This window comes from Miniopterus natalensis, chromosome 1 (genome assembly GCF_054644295.1).
Source record: "Miniopterus natalensis isolate mMinNat1 chromosome 1, mMinNat1.hap1, whole genome shotgun sequence".
Taxonomy (NCBI): Eukaryota; Metazoa; Chordata; class Mammalia; order Chiroptera; family Miniopteridae; genus Miniopterus; species Miniopterus natalensis.
In genome coordinates this window covers 59,597,228-59,614,990 of record NC_142081.1, presented here as the reverse complement: position 1 = coordinate 59,614,990, position 17,763 = coordinate 59,597,228, and the positions used below count along the sequence as shown (strand labels likewise).

At 47.2% G+C, this 17,763-nt stretch overlaps 1 protein-coding gene across 3 annotated transcripts; it reads right to left on the bottom strand.

The window, feature by feature from the left end:
* Nucleotides 1–30: 30 nt before the first annotated feature.
* RMDN3 (regulator of microtubule dynamics 3) lies at nucleotides 31–17,427 on the bottom strand. 3 transcript variants are annotated; one of them, XM_087822247.1, is made up of 13 exons: nucleotides 17,361–17,427; nucleotides 16,764–16,958; nucleotides 14,443–14,635; nucleotides 13,713–13,856; nucleotides 7,390–7,675; nucleotides 6,050–6,152; nucleotides 3,243–3,303; nucleotides 1,581–1,656; nucleotides 1,348–1,425; nucleotides 1,010–1,108; nucleotides 677–730; nucleotides 458–538; nucleotides 31–219 (listed from the first exon to the last, which is right to left on the bottom strand). In XM_087822247.1, exons 1-13 carry the CDS (start codon nucleotides 17,425–17,427, stop codon nucleotides 166–168), a joined length of 1,491 nt encoding a protein of 496 aa, XP_087678373.1. In that variant the 3' UTR covers nucleotides 31–165. The 3 variants fall into 3 exon arrangements, with proteins under 3 accessions (XP_087678373.1, XP_087678369.1, XP_016075899.2); XM_087822243.1 differs by lacking the exon at nucleotides 17,361–17,427 and having other exon boundaries at nucleotides 16,764–16,957; XM_016220413.2 differs by lacking the exon at nucleotides 31–219 and having other exon boundaries at nucleotides 226–538; nucleotides 16,764–16,957; nucleotides 17,348–17,413.
* Between the last annotated feature and the right edge of the window lie 336 nt (nucleotides 17,428–17,763).

Here is a 17,763-nt window from a genome sequence, read left to right as displayed (position 1 = left end):
CCAGTGGAATGGTAGCAGGTACTGATTAGATCAGGAGTCAGGATACTCCCTTACCCAGTCTTGCTCAATTTCCTGATCTAAGCAAGGCCTAAGGGAAGACAGACCTGATTTTCATCCCCCTTAAGTAGTGGTATTTCTTAAGTCATGAAGGCCATTGAAATGTGTTTAGTGTCCTAAAATTACTTCCAATTCTTCCAGGTCCTTCTGGAAAGCTGAATCCTAGGGAGACAAGAGAACAAGACTAGGACCCAAAATCTATGCCAACATTTCCCAAACCACTGATACCCAAGAAGGGTCCTTTGCTTCCTTTCTGAGCTGTTATCATAGCACCTACATGCAAAAGTATAGACTCTTTTCTAGGAAAATAAGATTTTGTGGGAAGATTTTCTTTCTTGAAAAGGTCCAGGGATGACTCAATGATAGAACCCAGTGTTACAAAAGCTCTTAAAAGCATTACCTCATTAGTGACGTCTGGCAGCTCCATGGCCAGCTTCACCCACTGTCTAGCTTCAGAGTTTTTTCCTAGTTCTCTGTAGCACTGAGAAGAGACAACAGTGAAAACCTGCGAGAAATACCTCCAGGATACTAGAAGGGGATAAGTAGGTATGCTTTTAGGAGTTAACAGAGTATTATCAACATACACACTTTTCATTTGTGTTGAAATAGGTGAGTTTACCTTGGAAATATACACCCTTCCTGCTTTGGAAAATCCTGGCTGTAGTTCTTCAGCCTGGAGGAAGGAGGAGGGCATTTCAGTAAGGTGTTCCCCAAATTCAAGTCAAGCTCTGAAGTATATTAGAGATTTCTAGTCCCCTACCTGGAGACTGATTTACAGTGGGTCTGGGGATTTAATTTTTTTATAAGCTCTCCAAGTGGTTCTGATTTTCCCATAGAAAAGGCAAACAAAATTGCCCCCTACCAGAAACCCAATAATGTCCTTAGGAAAAACAAGATCACCCAGGCATTTTTGGCTGCTGTCCGCCCCCTCCCTTCCTTCCTCCCCTGATACCTTTAGGAAGCTCTGGAGGGCATCCTCAACAGTAGCACTGAGAGGGCTTTCAAACAAGGCTGTGGCAGTTTTCTTTTCTAGCCAGCTCAGGTGCGCAACCTGCCACCAAAAAATCAAGGTGTGAATAAAAATTCTTTAGCAAGAATTTTTAGGAATATTGCATATTCTGTACTGAAAACAAACTCGGTTAAACAGGGCTGGGTCCTATCACAGTAACATGACCAAGAGGACATGGTCCTTTAGCCAGGCTGAGGCCCCTGCTCCCAAATTTTCACTGCAAGGAGATCAGTGTCACAGGAAACTGAGGCCCTTATATTAAGGCCTGGAATTTAGCTCACCTGGTAGCACCACCTGCCAAGGAGAAAGTGTGCCATGGGGTTTTCTGGCTGGAGAGCAAGAGCTTTATCCACATGCTCCTGAGTGGGAAAATGTAAATATAAACTAACATTAGACACCAGAGTTGATAAGGGGAAGAGGAGTGAGTCATAGAGGGGGTAGGAACACACTTTGCAAGGAGCTAGAAAGAGCAGGGAACATGGACAGCACAAGGGAAAGAAGAGACGCTTCTCACCTTGAAGCTAAAGCCACTCTGGATGCGCTTCTGGATGCCCTCATGCTCAGCCAGCTGGCCACAAAGCACTGCATACCTAAGGGGGAAAGCAGCAGCAAGCTCAGGGACAAGGGAGGGGCTTTCCACCCATGGACTAATGGCACTGCCTCTTGCCCCTGCACCCTCAACTAGAGCTGAAACTATCATTTCCATCTGTATATAATTCGTCTTTTCATAGACCTGTAGCCCCAATGCATATTATTTTGCAAACTGGTAGGCGCTCCAAAGTATACATACTAAGTACCAAAAGGCTGGGTCTTCCATAGTAAATCTTAATATTTAGGCAAAGTCTTGGTCCAAATTTGTAACAAATTTCCCCTCATAGTAAGTACAGCCATAGGTATCATAAAAACTTGAAAAGCAGTTCTCTAATAATCAGCATCAAAGGGTAAGAGACCTGAGTACATTGCTTTTTGTCTCCAGAGCAGACAATAAAAGGTTTCATTAGCCTTAGACGTATACAGGTATACCATTAGTAAACTACTCTAAGACAAATTGGGGTGAGATACTCTAGGAATTTCTGATGTTAACTTGGGAACCAATAGGAGCAGAGGAAGAAAGGCCTCTGATTTCAACCCTCTCCTTCCACATCCTTCTTCCCAGGGGAACAAAGCTAGCCACCTTCCCATCTTCTGTCTTCAAAAACAAAGGTCTCATTACCCCATTTATCCAGCCTTATTTCCAGAAGTACAGTTGACATTAAATGAGTGTCGAAAGGCCCAAGGTGCTTTTTCATATATTCATTAACTATCTGGAGGTATTTGTATCAGGTACTTCCAGAGGCTCATTTCCATGTTTAGCCCAAACAGCTGTTTCCCAAGAATACCTAAGAAAGCATGAAGCCAATTTCCATTCTTAGGAGTCCAGGAGCTACAGAGAAGCAGCACCCCTGACACCCTAGAAACTCTGATGACCTGGCCTCTGAGAAGACGCCTTGCAGAGATAAAATTTCAGCAACAGATAGAGAAGCTGCCTCTCTCAGCTCACAGTCTGAGGACAGATATGGGAAGCAAGAGGGGAGGTAAGGAAAGGAACATTTTCACTAACACTCTGAGGTGCTAGAGCCAGGCCCCAGGACACAAGTTGGCCCTGACCCATGCAAATTGGTGGAACTCTGCCCCACATGAGACCACAAACAGGGCTGTTGTTTCTGTGAGCTAATAAATTGACTATTGAACTTCCTGGGGGTGAACACACATCCCCTTATTCTCATGCATGCCAAGCAAAGAAGCCAAAGCCCACCACCAGCGAGGGATAGCAGCTAGGGGAAAGCGGTTGTGCAGGAGAGGGGAGCTGCAAATTATACCAGCCTCCCTGGGGATCCAAGAACCCACAAGTTTTGTAGATGGGATGGACTTACAAAGCTGCTCATTTCTCCAAGCCCCAACAGAAAGAAAAAAAGCCTGTATACTCTCCCTTGCTTCATCCTGAAGGCACATCACAAAGAACACTTCCCTGGGCCCCCAGCTGGGGGTAGGGCAGGGCATGTGGAATTAAAGGCGAGAGCTCCCCCTCCTGGTTCTTATGGCAAATGCTTTCGTGGCCAGGGCAGAAACAACAGAGCTCCACCCCCTCCACATAACCCATGCTGGCTCTTCACAGGACCCTGCAAGGTGTTATTACCATTGGTGACAGTAAGCATTCTCATCCCCCTTCTCCAGAGCGGCCTCCGCTTCTTCTTTTCCTGTAGGACGAAAGTGATCCAGAGTTGACAAGGGCTCCCATGCACACTTCCTAAAGGGGCTTCAGGAAGGACTGTTCCAATTCTTACCAATGCCTACCCAGCCTGGACTTGTTTGGAAATAGTTGTGAACTTGAACAGAATGAAAAGCTGCAAGGAGCTTCTCAGGGATGACTTCCGCTTCACCTCACCTTCCCAATCTCTGTCGTCAGCTGTCCCAGCTACCTTGTTTTTACAATACCCACTGATGTGCTCACAGCACTTCAAATAGAAAAGGACTCAAAGCCAATCTGAAGTTGCTGCACAGACCTGACCCTGGAGAGTTTTTGATTTAGGGTCTGTGATAGACTTCAGGGTATCCATGAATCCCTCTAAAGTTGTATAAAATTTTAGGTACATGTGCATTTTATTGGGCAGAGGGTCCACAGCTTTGATAAAATTCTCAAAAGGATCCTTGTTCCAAAAACATTAATCACAGCTCTAGGCCAAAACTCATCAGAGCCAAATGAACTGAAGTATGACCAGAGGTGACCTTTCACTTAGTCAAGTTTTCTAGACACCAAAACTAACAAAGAAATTGAGGCCTAAATACGTGAAAGGTCTTGCCAAGTCCCCTTGAGTGACAAGGAGCCTGGAGCCCTCCAGATGACCATTATGCCTACACAATGGAGATAATAGCACCCTGAAAAATGGGACTTCTTTGATTAAAATGGAGAAGGCCTGGAAGGGAACATTGAGAAAGTGGAACAAAAGTAATGTGTTGAGGTGGCACACTGGCCAATCTGAAATGTTTCTTCATCCTTGAGTGATAGTAATGACGGCATGCTGTATATGCAGCAAATTCATTTTAAGACGGCTGGTGAGAATCCTCTATCTCCCATTCCAAACAGAAGGACGATGCTCCCACCAATGAGGGACATTTTCTCTTAAGGGATTTTTCTCTGCCCCTTTAAAGTACTGTCTTGCTAGGAAAATAATAGTGAAGAATAAGAAATAGCTCCTGCCAAGTTAGACATAGGGGTGAACAGATATTGCCTGAGATCCCAAAGAATGGTTGCCTCCTAGTTGTCCAGCCTCTAGAGCTGGAACAAAATGAAGAACTTTAGACCTGGCAAGGATGGTTGTGAAAAGCTGGAGTCCCAGAGCAGGAACAGACTTGTGCAAGATGCTAAACTCAGGAAACCAGGCCAGTGCTAGCTGTGGCTGTTCTTAGTAAGAGCTGGTCAATGACCAAAGGGAAAGGAAAGGTTCTTGTTGATACCAGAAACCCCAAAAGCTGATCAGAATCCTCACTTGAAATTTAGATGGGAAAGCAGAAACTTAAAAAGAGAGAAGCAAACAATAGTACCTTTTGTTAAAATTTCCAGGGATTTTTCTGAAGATCTATAACAATAAACATTTGACTCAATTGGCCTGTTCTTTTTATATCAGCTTGCTAATTCTACAAAAGTTTAGAACAATGACCTTGAGGAATCGTCAGATTCTACATTATCAAAGATTCAGTAACATTTGCAAGGCTATACGTTTAAAAGTGGGAAAGTAGACAAATCCACTTTAGGTAACTGAACCACAAGATCTGGAAGCCCACTGAGGGTGCATGACTCTGGTTTGTAGATAGGCAGGACACATCACTGTCCCCACAAAACCAGTCATTTTTTATTCAGACATGCTCAGAGATAGGAAGGGAAAGAGAAACATTGATGTGAAACATCAATTGGCTGCCTTCCACTTACGCCTGACCAGGGATCGAACCCACAACCCAGGCATGTGCCCTGAACGGGAATCAAACCAGCAACCCCTCAGTGCACAGGACAACGCTCCAACCAGCTGAGTCACTCAGGCCGGGCCAGTAGCTTTTTTTGTTGTTAATCCTCACCTGAGGATATTTTTTCCCACTGATTTTTAGAGAAAGTGGAAGGGAGGGAGGGGGAGAGAGGGAGAGAAACATGAGAGAGAGACACTGGTTGGTTGCCTCCTGCACACACCCCCACTGGGGCTGGGCATCGAATCTGCAACCCAGGTATGTGCCCTTAACCGGTAATCAAACCCACAACCCTTCAGTGCACGGGCCAATGCTCTAACCACTGACCCACACCAGCCAGAGCTGGGCCAGTCACTTTTTAAAGTCCCAGGATTCTCAGTGACTTCATGGTAGAGAGGGATGAGCCCTGAGCCTGGTGTAAGTCAGATGCACCCTATCCCCCAGGGCACAGATTTGGCAGCAGAGCTGCTAAGTAGATCCCAGAGACTTCTAACCTAGCAGTATTCTCCCAAACTACTTACAGGAGCTCAACAAATATACTCCACTCATATTCTTACCACACCTGCCTCACAACCTCCATAACTGAAACCAGAGTCCTAAACCACAGCAAAAAACCTCTTCAGATTAAGAACGGATCGCTTCTCGGCCTTTTGGCTAAGATCAAGTGCAGATTAAGAACGGAGGTTTTGCCCTCTTTTGTGTTTGGGGAGTGAGAACAAAGAATTAGGGCTTATATGATACAAGTACTCCTAAAAGTGTGCACTAGTGATGCTCAAACCACAAGGATGTGCAGAAAAGCAGAGACTGTTCTCTGTATCAAGGAAGCAGGGGTCCCTGGGAGTTCAAGTTTGTCCCTAGTGAGTAACTGAGCCACAGCTGCCCTGACAGTCTGCATCTTGGTGGTTTCTCTGGACCCCAAGCAGATGGACTAGCTCCACCCCCACAATCAGTCAGTCACCTTCCCATCAGCAACCTGTCAACACTTACCATTTAAAGCATATGACTTCTTCTTGCTCACCTCCTCAGTGAGCTCACACATGTCACTGTAGGCCCGGGCCAGGCGCCAGAGAAAGTCCTGCCGACTTCCATACTACAGACCAAACAGAGAAAGGGATGGAGGCCCCTCTTACTCAGAGAAGTGGGACTCTGGCCTTTCCACACCCTACATTTGAGTTTCCAAGCTAGTGTTACAGATGCTGACATTATACCAGTTTTATGCATAGACCTCCAGCCCCATACCACCTCCCTTTTCTTGGGCATTTTCACATTTTATTTCATTGTGTCAGCACGACTTCTTTTGTTGTGCCTTGTTACATCTTGGAGTTGACCTTTCCTCTTTACAGTATCTGCTAGCCACAATGCCCTCCCTCTGCAGTAGTGCCCACAAAAAAGGGAAAATTCTAACTTTGGGGGCATTTATACTTGGGTGAGCATAAATTCTGGCAGTGAACTTGAAGAAAAGGGAATTTTGATTAAATGAGCTACACACTTAACCGTAGAGGTGGTGCCCAGCCAGGAGTGGCTCAGTGGTTGAGCACTGACCTAGAATCCAGGAGATCGGGGTTCGATTCCCAGTCAGGGCACATGCCCAGGTTGTGGGCTCAATCCCCAGTTGGAGGCATACAGGGGGCATTGATCAACTGACCAATGGCTCTCTCATCATTGATGTTTCTATCTCTTTCTCTCCCTCTCTTCTGAAATCAATAGATATATTAAAAAAAACACAAAAAAACCCTAGAGTTGGAAACCAAGTGAGACAGGCAGCTTGGGTTCTGCCTCAAAGGAAATAAAAGGACATTCCAGTTCTCTCCACATTTCCCTCTACTGAGAGGTGGAGCTCTTGTACTATGTATAAGAGGCAGAGGACTGCCTGCAGGAGGAAGCTCTAGAGCAGGCATAAACCTAGGGCCCTGGTGGCAGCATTAATTTTTATTTTTTATTGATTTCAGAGAGAGGAAGGGAGAGGGGGAGAGAGAGAGAAACATCAGTGATGAGAGAATCATTGATCAGCTGCCTCCTGGATGCCCCCTACTGGAGATTAAGCCCACAACCCGGGCATGTGCTCTGACCCAGAACTGAACCATGACCTCTTGGTTCATGGATTGACGCTCAACCACTGAACCACACCGTCTGGGCCTAGGGGCAGCATTTAGCCCCTTGGAAGAGGATGCTCAACCCTAGAGGAAAGGTGCAGAACCAGCCATCTCACCCTCATTTACCTTCCCATGTCACTTTGCAGGTCAATAACCACAGTGGCCTGTTCTTGTTCCCTAGGAGTCAGGAGGGAGGGAGGGAGAGGGTGGACAGGCAGGCAGCTGGAGCCTCACCGCTAGCTTGTTGTTGAGCAGCAGCTGGAAGCCTTCCCGCTTGCTCTGCTCACTGCCCTGGTGCAGCTCGTCAGCCTGCTGCAGGAGGGGCAGCACATCCTCCAGGCCAGGTAAGCCTTCAGCCTCCAGGGCTCTGGGAACCGGGCCTGAAGCCACCTCTGCCTCCAGGTCCAGAGAATCCCTTCTCCCAATCTTCACGGTCTCACAGCTCACTTCATCTTCCCCGTCTTCACTCTCCCTGTCAGAGTCCCGGTCATAGTCAGATTCAGCATTAGCTGTTGTGTAACTGTGGCAGAGAAATGTAAGTTACAGGGTCAAAGTAGGGGATAATTCAGCCTTAGAGCCCTAGGGTCTGTCCCCTACCCACAAAGAGGGACTCCATCACACTTGTCCAGAGCACCAAGTAAGAACCATTCCCCCACTTGTGGGCAAAAATTAATCCTCTAGAGAAAACCTCCTATGGGGACTAGGGGCTGGGAAAATGATTTAGGAGAAGAGTGGCCAACTCGGGGTGCTCTGACAGTCAGGGGCCATTATGAGAACCCCCTGCTTAGCTACTACCAAGTCTGCCAGAAAATAGAAAGAAAGAAAAGCCTAGAAAGGTATGTACCAAAATGTTGCCAGTCTACCACTCAGGGTAGAAGAATTAAAAGAAAATCGTTGCTCTGGCCGGTGGCTCAGTTGGAGCGTCATCCCGAACACCAGAAGGTTGCGGGCTCAATTCCCAGTCAGGGCACATACCCAGGTTGCAGGTCTGATCCCTGGTTGGGGTGCGTACAGGAGGCAACCAACTGATGTTTCTATCTCACATCAATGCTTTTCTCTCCTTCCTCTTTGTCTTAAAAAAAAAATAAATAAAAAATAAAAAACATCCTCAGGTGAGGATTAAAGAAAATTTTTAAGGAAATTATTTTTCTATTTTTTTTTTTCTATCTTTTAATATGAATGCTTTAGTGAGCATATAGTCTTATAAGTAAAAAAGAAATGAATGTTTAATATAAAACTTCAGCCTTGTCTGGGTAGCTCAGTTGGTTAGAGTGCCATCCCAGTATACCAAGGTTGCAGGATGGATCCCCGGTAAGGGCATATACAAGAATCAACCAATGAATGCATAAGTAAGTGGAACAACTGCCCTAGCTGATTTGGCTCAGTGGTTATAGTGTCGGCCTGCTGACTGAAGGATCCCAGCTTTGATTCCGGCAAAGGGAACGTGCCTTAGTTGCAGGCTCAGTCCCTGGCCCCGGTAGCGGTGCATGCAGGAGGCAACCAGTCAAGGTATCTCTCTCACACCGATGTTTCTCTCTCTCTCTCTCTTTCTGTGTCTCCCTCTCCTTCTCTCTCTCCCTCCCTCCATTCCACTCGCTCAGAAAAGCAATGGAAAAAATATCCTCGGGTGAGGATTTTTTTTTTAAAGTGAAACAACAAATCGATTTTTCTCTCTCTCAAATCAAATAATTTTTTTAAAAAGAGAAAAACTTTAATGTAGGTGGAGCTGATCTCCTGAGCTAGATGGCTCACCAGGCTCAGGGTTTGTCAATTATTTTTGCTTTATCAGCCAAAGACACCTGTCAGAACCAACATGAGTGGGTGCCAGCCTCTGAGGCCATGGGCAGCGACAGATATCCACATTTTTTCTTTCTCAAGTCAACATGTCTCTCTATCCCAAGTCAGCCACCAAACCTAAACTACAATAGGAGTAGCCCTTGGAAAGCTTTGGAATTGCTGGGGGTGGGGTGAGGGCCATTTGCAGCTAGAAGCAGGAGAGGAGAAAGATGCAAACAGAGGCCCCTGGGAAGGTATCTCTGGGGCACCATAAGCGAGTGGTCTCCTGGGGAGCCCCAACCTTGGTGCACCCAATGAAGAGAAAGCTAAGTTTCTCTCAGATCATGGCCTCTACCAGTAGCTGATTAGGGTATTTTTTCCTAACTGCCAACTGAATCAGACAAAAACATCAGGGGAGAAGATAGGATTTCCAGGGGCCAGAATCAGACACCAGAGAGTCCTCCGGACTGAGTGAAGGAAAAGCAGGCTCTGTAAGCCAGAAGGTTCTGAAGAACACGGAAGGCCTTTAGAGATAAGCCTGCCTCCATCCCGGAATGAAAGATAGGAGAAGGATCCCTACTGCTGGAGCAAAACAGAACTGAAGGAGAGAGAGGAGCTGAATGCTGTAGGCCAGAAAGCCAGAAGGGCAAGGAAGAAGACTCCATCTAGAAGGTACCAGGTGAGTAATCCATGCTGACTGCTGCTTTATAGAGGAGCTTCCAGAATCCTCTAATGAAGGGGCCCTAGAAACATTTACTCTAGGAACTTATAAGGTATTTAAAACCTTCTTAATTTCACCCTGCTTTTTAAGAGGTTATCCAAGTATCTTTCCCCTCTAGCAATTTTCAGTAAAAACTTTAGAAATTAAAAGGACAAGGAAAAGTGGCATCAGATTTCATAATCAACCTGGGTGGTGATGAGTGAGACCACACAGGGGCATCCTAGAGAAACTCCCAACCCGATTCCTACGGCCTGGACAACAACCTGCCCCTACACAGCCCAGCCAGGCCCGAAGGCAAATGGGTGAATGGGTCATCTGGGGTGGAAAACTTGAGTCTCATCACCTCCAGTTGGTAGAAAGGAGAAACCCCATTTCCTGCTGGACTGAAGGCTGTCTTGGCCAATTAAGGAGTTCAAATCAGGAGTCTCCCAGGAGGGACGCCTCTCTTACGCTAGAGCATGGTCATCAGCAGTCTCTCCAGGTTACTAAGGCAGTAGAAAAGTCCTACAATTTTCAATCCCTCTGGGTCCTAAAGGCCAAGGACAAAGGTCAGGAGGAGCTTTATTGCCACCCACAGTGAGAAGTGGTAGAGCCTTGCAAGACAGGGAGGCTCCAGAAAGGCTGGCACACTGAGGAGGCTTTTTATTGCACCTCAGCCCCACTTTGAGGCGCTCTGCCTCACTAATTTGCAGGCCTGCTGCCTGGCATGCAGTGGGCAGCTGACACTTGCTGAGTGAGCACTGACATCAGCCCCATGGGCTTCCAGGGCTTGAGAAGAAATTGATCAAGTGCCAGAGCTGCCAGAGCTACATTGGCTGCCATCCCTATATTCAAATCATGTTCTCATACCTCTTGGACCAACCCAGTCCTTCGAGAAATCCACCAGAGAGAGAGGGGGGGGGGGGGGGTGGCCTTTTTTTTTAATATATCTTTATTGATTTCAGAGAGAGGAAGGGAGAAGGAGAGATACAGAAACATTAATTATGAGCAAGTCATTGATCAGCTGCCTCCTGTACACCCCCAACTGGGGATCAAGCCTGCAACCCGGGCGTGTGCCCTGACTGGGAATAGAACCTCGATCTCCTGGATCATAGGTCAATGCTCAACCTCTGAGCCACACCCAGCCAGGCAACCGGTGGCCCTTTTGTTTAACAAGTCCTGCAGCTTTTGAGATCAGCAAGGGACTGGCTGGGACCTTTGAAAAGGCCATTTGGATCTTTACACTCAGGTAGAACACAATGTTCCCACAGTGGGTTAAGGACCCAAGGCTCCCTCAGAGCAAGGAGCCCAGAGCTACCCTACTCTACTCCTTGAGGGATCAAGACTCACACATATCTTCCCTCCTGGCAATTAAGTTTCTTTCCTTTAACTTCTACGCCCCATTAGAGGGGCTGAGCTGAAGTATTCAGATACAAGCAGGTATGGACCTTGACCCTGAGATACTCTCAGTGGTGTGGAAGATAACACCAAACTAAATGAGGTGATAAATGCTCAAGGAGATGAAGTCGCAGGCAATCCCTCTTGGCTGGGATGCCCGGGAAGGCTTGTTGGAGGGGCTGGTGTTTTAGGGCAAATTTGGTTTTTACAGGAAGGAACTAACGCTGTGTTGCTACAATGCTCAGGGAATGAGCTCACAGACCCCACACAGTGACTCTGCTTCTGCCACATTCAGTCGGTCCTCTGGGAACTCAAAGTTGCTATTTTATTTGGGGCAAAAAAGGGACTACAGCTTTCAGTGAAGTTGAATGGCCCATCAAATATTCTTATCCTTTCATCCCTCAAACAAGCACTCCTTCCCTGGGGCCCACATTTTCAAAGTCACTGCAGAGTTTGAGGTCTCCTCTCTTAATTTCCCCTTGACCTATATGGCACTGATCATGGCAAAAAGAATTATTCACTATGGTCACTGCCCCAGATGGCAGCCAGCTAAACCAGTCTTACATCATATGCCTCCATTGGCTTCCACATGCCACACGATCAGTCATGGGGCTGAGCCTACTGGAGCTATAATTAAGAAAGCCACCCTTCCTCTCATCCCATCACAGGTGGCAGGGAGGCCTGTCCTGCCCCTTATGGGAGCCCCAGTGAGCACCCACAAGCTTCTCTGGTTAAACACTCTGGCTCTCACTGCCCACAGAAGTTTGTGTAACTTCTTAAAAATCATCAAGGGCCTTGAGTTCTACATGCTGATCTTGGGCAGAGCTGTGACCTCTCCTGTTCTACCCTCTTACAAAGTTCAAACATCAATTCCCCGCCCAAGTGACCTGCTTCCTTGGCTGCATAAAGACGCTCCTCAAGTCTCAGGGCCCATTATCAACAACTCTGTCCTTGCAATCCAGATGTGTCAAATATTTCCTTTCTGCCCCTCCTCTAAAACAGCCCACTGGAAGCATCTCTCAGCCCAGAGTTATTAGGTAAATTGAACAGAAAAGGACCACTTTCGTTAACCCTTGAGAATACAGACAATAGGGATCAGACAACCCAGGCATCAGTAGCCATGAATGGAGGACTAAAGCTCTACCAAGACTTCACTTTTTTTTTTAATTTTTAGAAAAAGGAAGGGGCAGAAAGAGGGAAACACTGATGGGAGAGAGAAAAACTGATTGGCTGCCTCCCACAAGTGCCCCAACCTGGGATTGAACCCACAACCTGGGTATGTGCCCTGACCAGGAATCAAACCCACCACCCTTTGGTGTACAGGATGATGCTCCAACCGACTGAGCCACCCCGCCAGGGCAAGACTTCGTTTGTTTCAAGAGGCATCTAAGCAATAATCAAATCCAGCACAAGTGCCCAATGGCAGTGACATAGAAAAAGAGTAATATTATTCTTAATTTTCTTAGAAAGCCAAATGAGAGGCAAGAGAATGGCCGAGGCTGAAATCTCTTGAGTAAGATGTACTGAACATACTATACTACTATGGGCAGTGAGCTGTGGCAGCTCTTAGTCAATGGGAAGAACTCCCAAGGTCTGCATGGGACATTTCTTCCTGTGAAGGCTCTTCAGTGCCCTGACGACCAAGCCATTCCTCAGATCACAGATCCTCACACCCCTGCAGATGAGCCTGGCTAAGCCTGAACTTGGCATCTGTACAACCCTGGGCAAGGCATCAAATCTTGCTAAGCCTCAAGTCTGCTCTGAGAAACCGAAGAGCAGCACCTACTCCACAGGATCCTTGTGAGGAGTGAGAAAATACCTCTAAAGTGCTTAGTACAGTGTCTGTCAGAGAAAGAATAATCAGTAGTTAATATGATGAGGTGTTTTAGCTAAAGAGGGACAGTGCTGCAAAGGTCATCCTAACTGGCCATTTATAGCTAAGTCAGACATTCTGACCCAACAGAAGGCTTGGGGATTTTCTGCACCAATCTTTTTCTTGAGGAAGGGAGGTCAGCAGAGGCCACCAGAGATTAGCCTCTAGACCTCATGCAGACCACCTGGATCACTGAGCTAGCAGCAAACAAGGGCCAGTCCTGCCATGTCAACATCAGGCATTGCAACAAAGGTGTTCAGACTTCATGCCACTAGTAGTTTAAAATCAAAAGCTTTAGCCTGACCAAGTTTGGAGGCTGTCCACAAGACTCCTGCCTGCTGCCCCGTCTCACAGCAAGGCCTATGGTCAGACCTGCTGGGCCACCAATTACTCAGGACAGTCACCTCCCATCTGTAAAGTTGACAAGGGAGCAAGCCTCCCCTGTGGGAAGAGAACTTCCAGGGGAAGGGGAACATACTCAGTGAAGGAAATAAAGTTTTTGTGATAACACAGGAAAATGCCCAATTAATGTTATAGGGAAATAAAAAATATATAATAACTATATAAAAAACAAACCTACTCAGAGGAAAATAACAGGTGAAAGCAGTAACCACTGTTAACATTTCTGTTTGGCTTGATGACACAGGTGGATGGTTTTTCTTATTTCAACTGTTCTGAATTTATTTATACCCTTACCTTGTTCGAAAAATTACTTATAGCAGCTTGGTGTGAATTTTCCATTGATAAACATTGCTTTCACAAAATGTAACCTGGCTAGAGCCACAACTGCCTCCAGGAGACATGACTCACCCGCCTTCACTCTCAGCATCTGTGAATGTGGCTCCCGAGGTGGCCGTGAAGTAGACAGAGCTGGAGCCAGTGGAGTCACTCCTCTCACGGGCAAACGGGAACCTTCGTCGCCGAGCCACTCTCTGGTTCTCTTCCACGTGGGATCTGAAAAGGTGGCACTAGGCACCATCTGCCTGTCTTTCCCCTCACCATGAGGGAGCCTCCTACTACCACTCCTCATTAAAGGGCCAAGAGCAAAGAAAATCCTGGGTCTTGGCCCTGGTCAGGTAGCTCAGTTACAATGTAGTTAGAATGTGGTCCAATATGCTAAGGTTGTGGGTGGTCAGGGCACATACAAGAATCACCCAATGAATGCATGAATAAGTGGAACAACAAATCATTGTTTCTCTCCCCCCTTCCTCTCTCTATAAAATTAATAAATTAAAAAAAAAATTTTTTTAAAGAAATAAAGAAAATCTTGGGTCTCTACACTCACGAGATCAAGGGCAGCTCCCTGGACAGACCAGGGCAGATCAGGTGAGTTTGAACAAAGCATTTCAGCCTCTACAACAGATCACAAAGGCCCACAAGAAGAAAGGAACTTGTGCAAGGCCAGCTTCCCTGCCAAATAGGTGAGAAGCTATAAAGCTGGCTTTCTCCTTAGAAACAAACAGCAAAGGCCAGAACACAGCTCAGCTGAAAAAGCTGTAGGGGCAAGGGGCAGGACAGGAGAGGAGGCTGCAGTACTCACCGGAACTCCCCAACAATCTGCCCAGCAAGCCCCTGAAGGCTGCTTCTCAGCTCCTCTACCTCCTGCCGCAGTGCCACCAGACTGGTCAGCACAAAGTCCAGGCGGTCCAGCACCATCTCCTGCCCTTCTCGTGGAAGGCTTGGCAGCACCACAGCATCTCCAGCCTCACCTGGGACTGCCTGAAATGGCTTCACTAAAGGAAGGAGGACAGGAGACAGTGATGTCCATGGGACATAGTGAGGCAAAGATCTTGCACCTAGAATTCAAGAACACTTGCTTCTCACTGGAGTTCAATTTTCAAAGACTCAGAAAGCATATGTTCACAGCTAAGTCTTGTTAACAAGTCCCAAGTAACTGTAACATCAAGAACCCAATCTACAAACAAGAGCCTTCTGTTCGTTGAATCTTCCACACCATGGCAGATGATATAAAATGCTTGCAAGAGTGAGGTTCCTCAAAGTCAAGACAGCTGCCCTGCCAGAATAAAAGAAAAACCTATACCTGACTACAGGCATACCTCGGAGATTCTGCGGTTTTGGTTCCAGACCACTGAAATAAATCAAGTGCCGCAATAAAGTGAGTTGTAATCTTTTGTTGGTGAAGGGTCTTGCCTTCAATTAAAAAAAAATGCAGCCCAGCTGGTGTGCCTCAGTGGCTGAGTGTCAACCCGTGAAACAGGAGATCACGATTTGATTCCCTGTCGGGGCACATGCCTGGGTTTCCAGCTTGATCTCCAGTAGGGGCCGTGCAGGAGGCAGCCAATTAATGATTCTCTCTCATCACTGATGTTTCTCTATCTTCCTCTCCCTTCCTCTCTCTGAAATCAATAAAAACATGTGTGTGTTTTTAAAAAAATGCAGTATCTGTGAAGTACTATAAAGCAAATCACAATAAAGCGAGGCATGCCTGTATATAATGCACAAATGCCAGTCAGTACCAACCCCACAGCAAAACTAAAGTTGAGCTCCCTCAAATTCTGATCTTTCATGTCACAAAGAATAGCAAAGAAAACTCTGAGCTCCTCTCAAGAACTTCTTATACTATCATTAGAGAGGGGCAAAGAGAAAAAGGGTAGTTACTGAGAGAAAAGGTACACTGGAAAAAGCCCATCAAAACCCATAGGAAAAACACCATTACCAAGACCTGAATTGAGCTCTAGGTAAACTCCAACAGTAAATGCTAGTAAACTCAGAGCTACCTAAGGCAATTTTACTGGAAAGTGTAAATACAGGAAAGAAACAAGGGAGGTAGAACCCACACTCCAGCAAGCACAAATCTGTTAAATCTAGAAACAACCTAGGCCATATTATAATACACACCCAACAGTGCTCAAGAATGTAGAGCATGAAAGATCCCTAGGAACATGGCCATTTTCTCCCAACCTTGGCAGAACGACTACTGCTAAGAAATTACAAACAAACAAAACATACAGAAAACGAAGGAAAGAAAACACACTTGTTAACACTAGGTTACTACCAGGTTATGAAATGCTGACAGTTACAATTTAAAATAACTCTGAAGACTCTTCTAAAACTAACTTTTCTAAACCACCTGGCATCTGGTAATCAGAAAAAACACTCATTCCCAATTAACATGGGGTGAGATACTCTGAAAGCTCCTCTATTCCTTGAACGTGAGGTCTAAACCAGCCGTAGATGCTTTGCTCAAATGAGTTAATTTAATATGAAAGTTTTGCAAAACTGAAAGCACTACCCATATTTCAGCTGTGGCTGGCTTCCACCCATATTCAGCTTCAGCTGCAAGAAAGTGCACTTGCAGTCCCATGCTATGTTAAGTCTAGGGGACCAGGGGACCAGGCTCAATCCTGTCTCTTACTTGCTCTGTGACAACTTTGGGAAAGTTACACAATCTATCTTAATCTTGATTTCATCATAAGAAAAGTAAAAACACTTGGACTAAATAGTTTCCAGGTCCCTTCATTCTTATAAGTAATTTAACACATAAGCCTCAGGACTTTTAATTCCTACAAGATCAGTTTTTCCTTTTGCCTACTTTTGAACTCTTCCTCTACTTATTAAACACCTCACCCAACACTAAGCAAGTATCTTTAACATTTATATAGCACTACTGTGGCCAGAACCAAAAGTGAAAGCTAAACAGCCTTTTCACAATATACTTTCCTTGGGGAAAGAGAACAGAAGAGGGAGAATGCTTTCCTTTTCAATAAGCTTTCCAAGAAGGTGAAAGAAATTCTCAGGCACCCGCCTCCGTTGTCCTGTCCCACAGGCTCTGCTAAAGGCAGCCTGTATCACAGGCCCATCCATCAGCCGTGACTGCGGCCTCAGGGGACCAGCTCCTACCCTGGCGTCCGGGCTCTGAAGTCTGCGTGACGTCCAGCGACTTGGGCAGGAGCTGGCTGTGGCCATGGCGCTGGGTCCGTTTCCACCGCTGGCTGTAAAGGGCACACAGGAATCCAAGGCCCGCGGCGGTGCCCAGCAACAGTCCCAGCCCGGAGCGGGCGCCGCCCAAGACCCCCAGTCTAGACATGATGCACCTGCAGCCCGCGTGAGCAACCGGGAGCAGGCGGGCGGGGGGAGAGAGATTCGTGAGCGTGGCCCACCCACCTGCACGCCGAACTCCTGGAGATACCTCTTTGTCCAGACCCTGAGCTCCCAACTTCCCTCATCCCAATCTGGATCCTAAGACTTCCGCCAGCCCCCAGAACCGAACTACCGCGCCTCTCACCCAGCCTGGAAGCAGCCTCTCCTCCAACACGCCCCCTAGCCCTGATCTAGGAGGCAGGTTTCTGGGCCTCCAAACCCTCCCCTACGGCCTCACAACACTGCACTTCACAAACCCGCCGCCCTCGGCCGCAAACTCCTGGCCTCCCCCCACGCCCTCTGAAGGCGCCCTGGTCTTGCAGGAAATAAACTCAGACCCTCACCCAGCCGCTCAACACCATGGCAGCAGCCGCCGCCGCCGCCTCACGCTGTCAATGGTAGTGACGTCACTAAACGGCGCCATCAGCCCAGCACGCCGCGCAGTTAGGAAGGCGCGGCGAGATGACCGCTCTAGGCTGCGCCTCCCGCTCAAGCTTTTTTTCCAGGGGCGGGGCCACGGGCGCAGGAGGGGCGGAGCCAGCAAACGGGCAGAAGCGGGAACAGAGTCGGAGGGAAAGGCGAGAAGCTGACTCAGTGGGGCCGTGCGGGAGCGGGAAGCCCCGCCGCCGGCCCAGCTGAGTTACCATTTCTCTCTAGTCGCACCAGGTTACCTGCTGTTCCCGGAATATCTTTCTACCTTGCGTCTACTGTTGCTTCCGCCTAGAACAACCCATTCTCTACCTAGAAAACGCGACCCCCT

Bases quoted from the DNA above. Each gene is read 5' to 3' on its own strand.
- RMDN3 (XM_016220413.2), bottom strand. From the start codon at position 16,950: ATGTCTAGACTGGGGGTCTTGGGCGGCGCCCGCTCCGGGCTGGGACTG. The intron at 6,153-7,389 runs GTGAGGCTCCAG...TTTGGTCTGTAG, and splicing joins TGCTCAACAACAAGCTAGCG to TATGGAAGTCGGCAGGACTT. The intron at 539-676 runs GTAAACTCACCT...GTCTCTTCTCAG, and splicing joins GAAGGGTGTATATTTCCAAG to TGCTACAGAGAACTAGGAAA.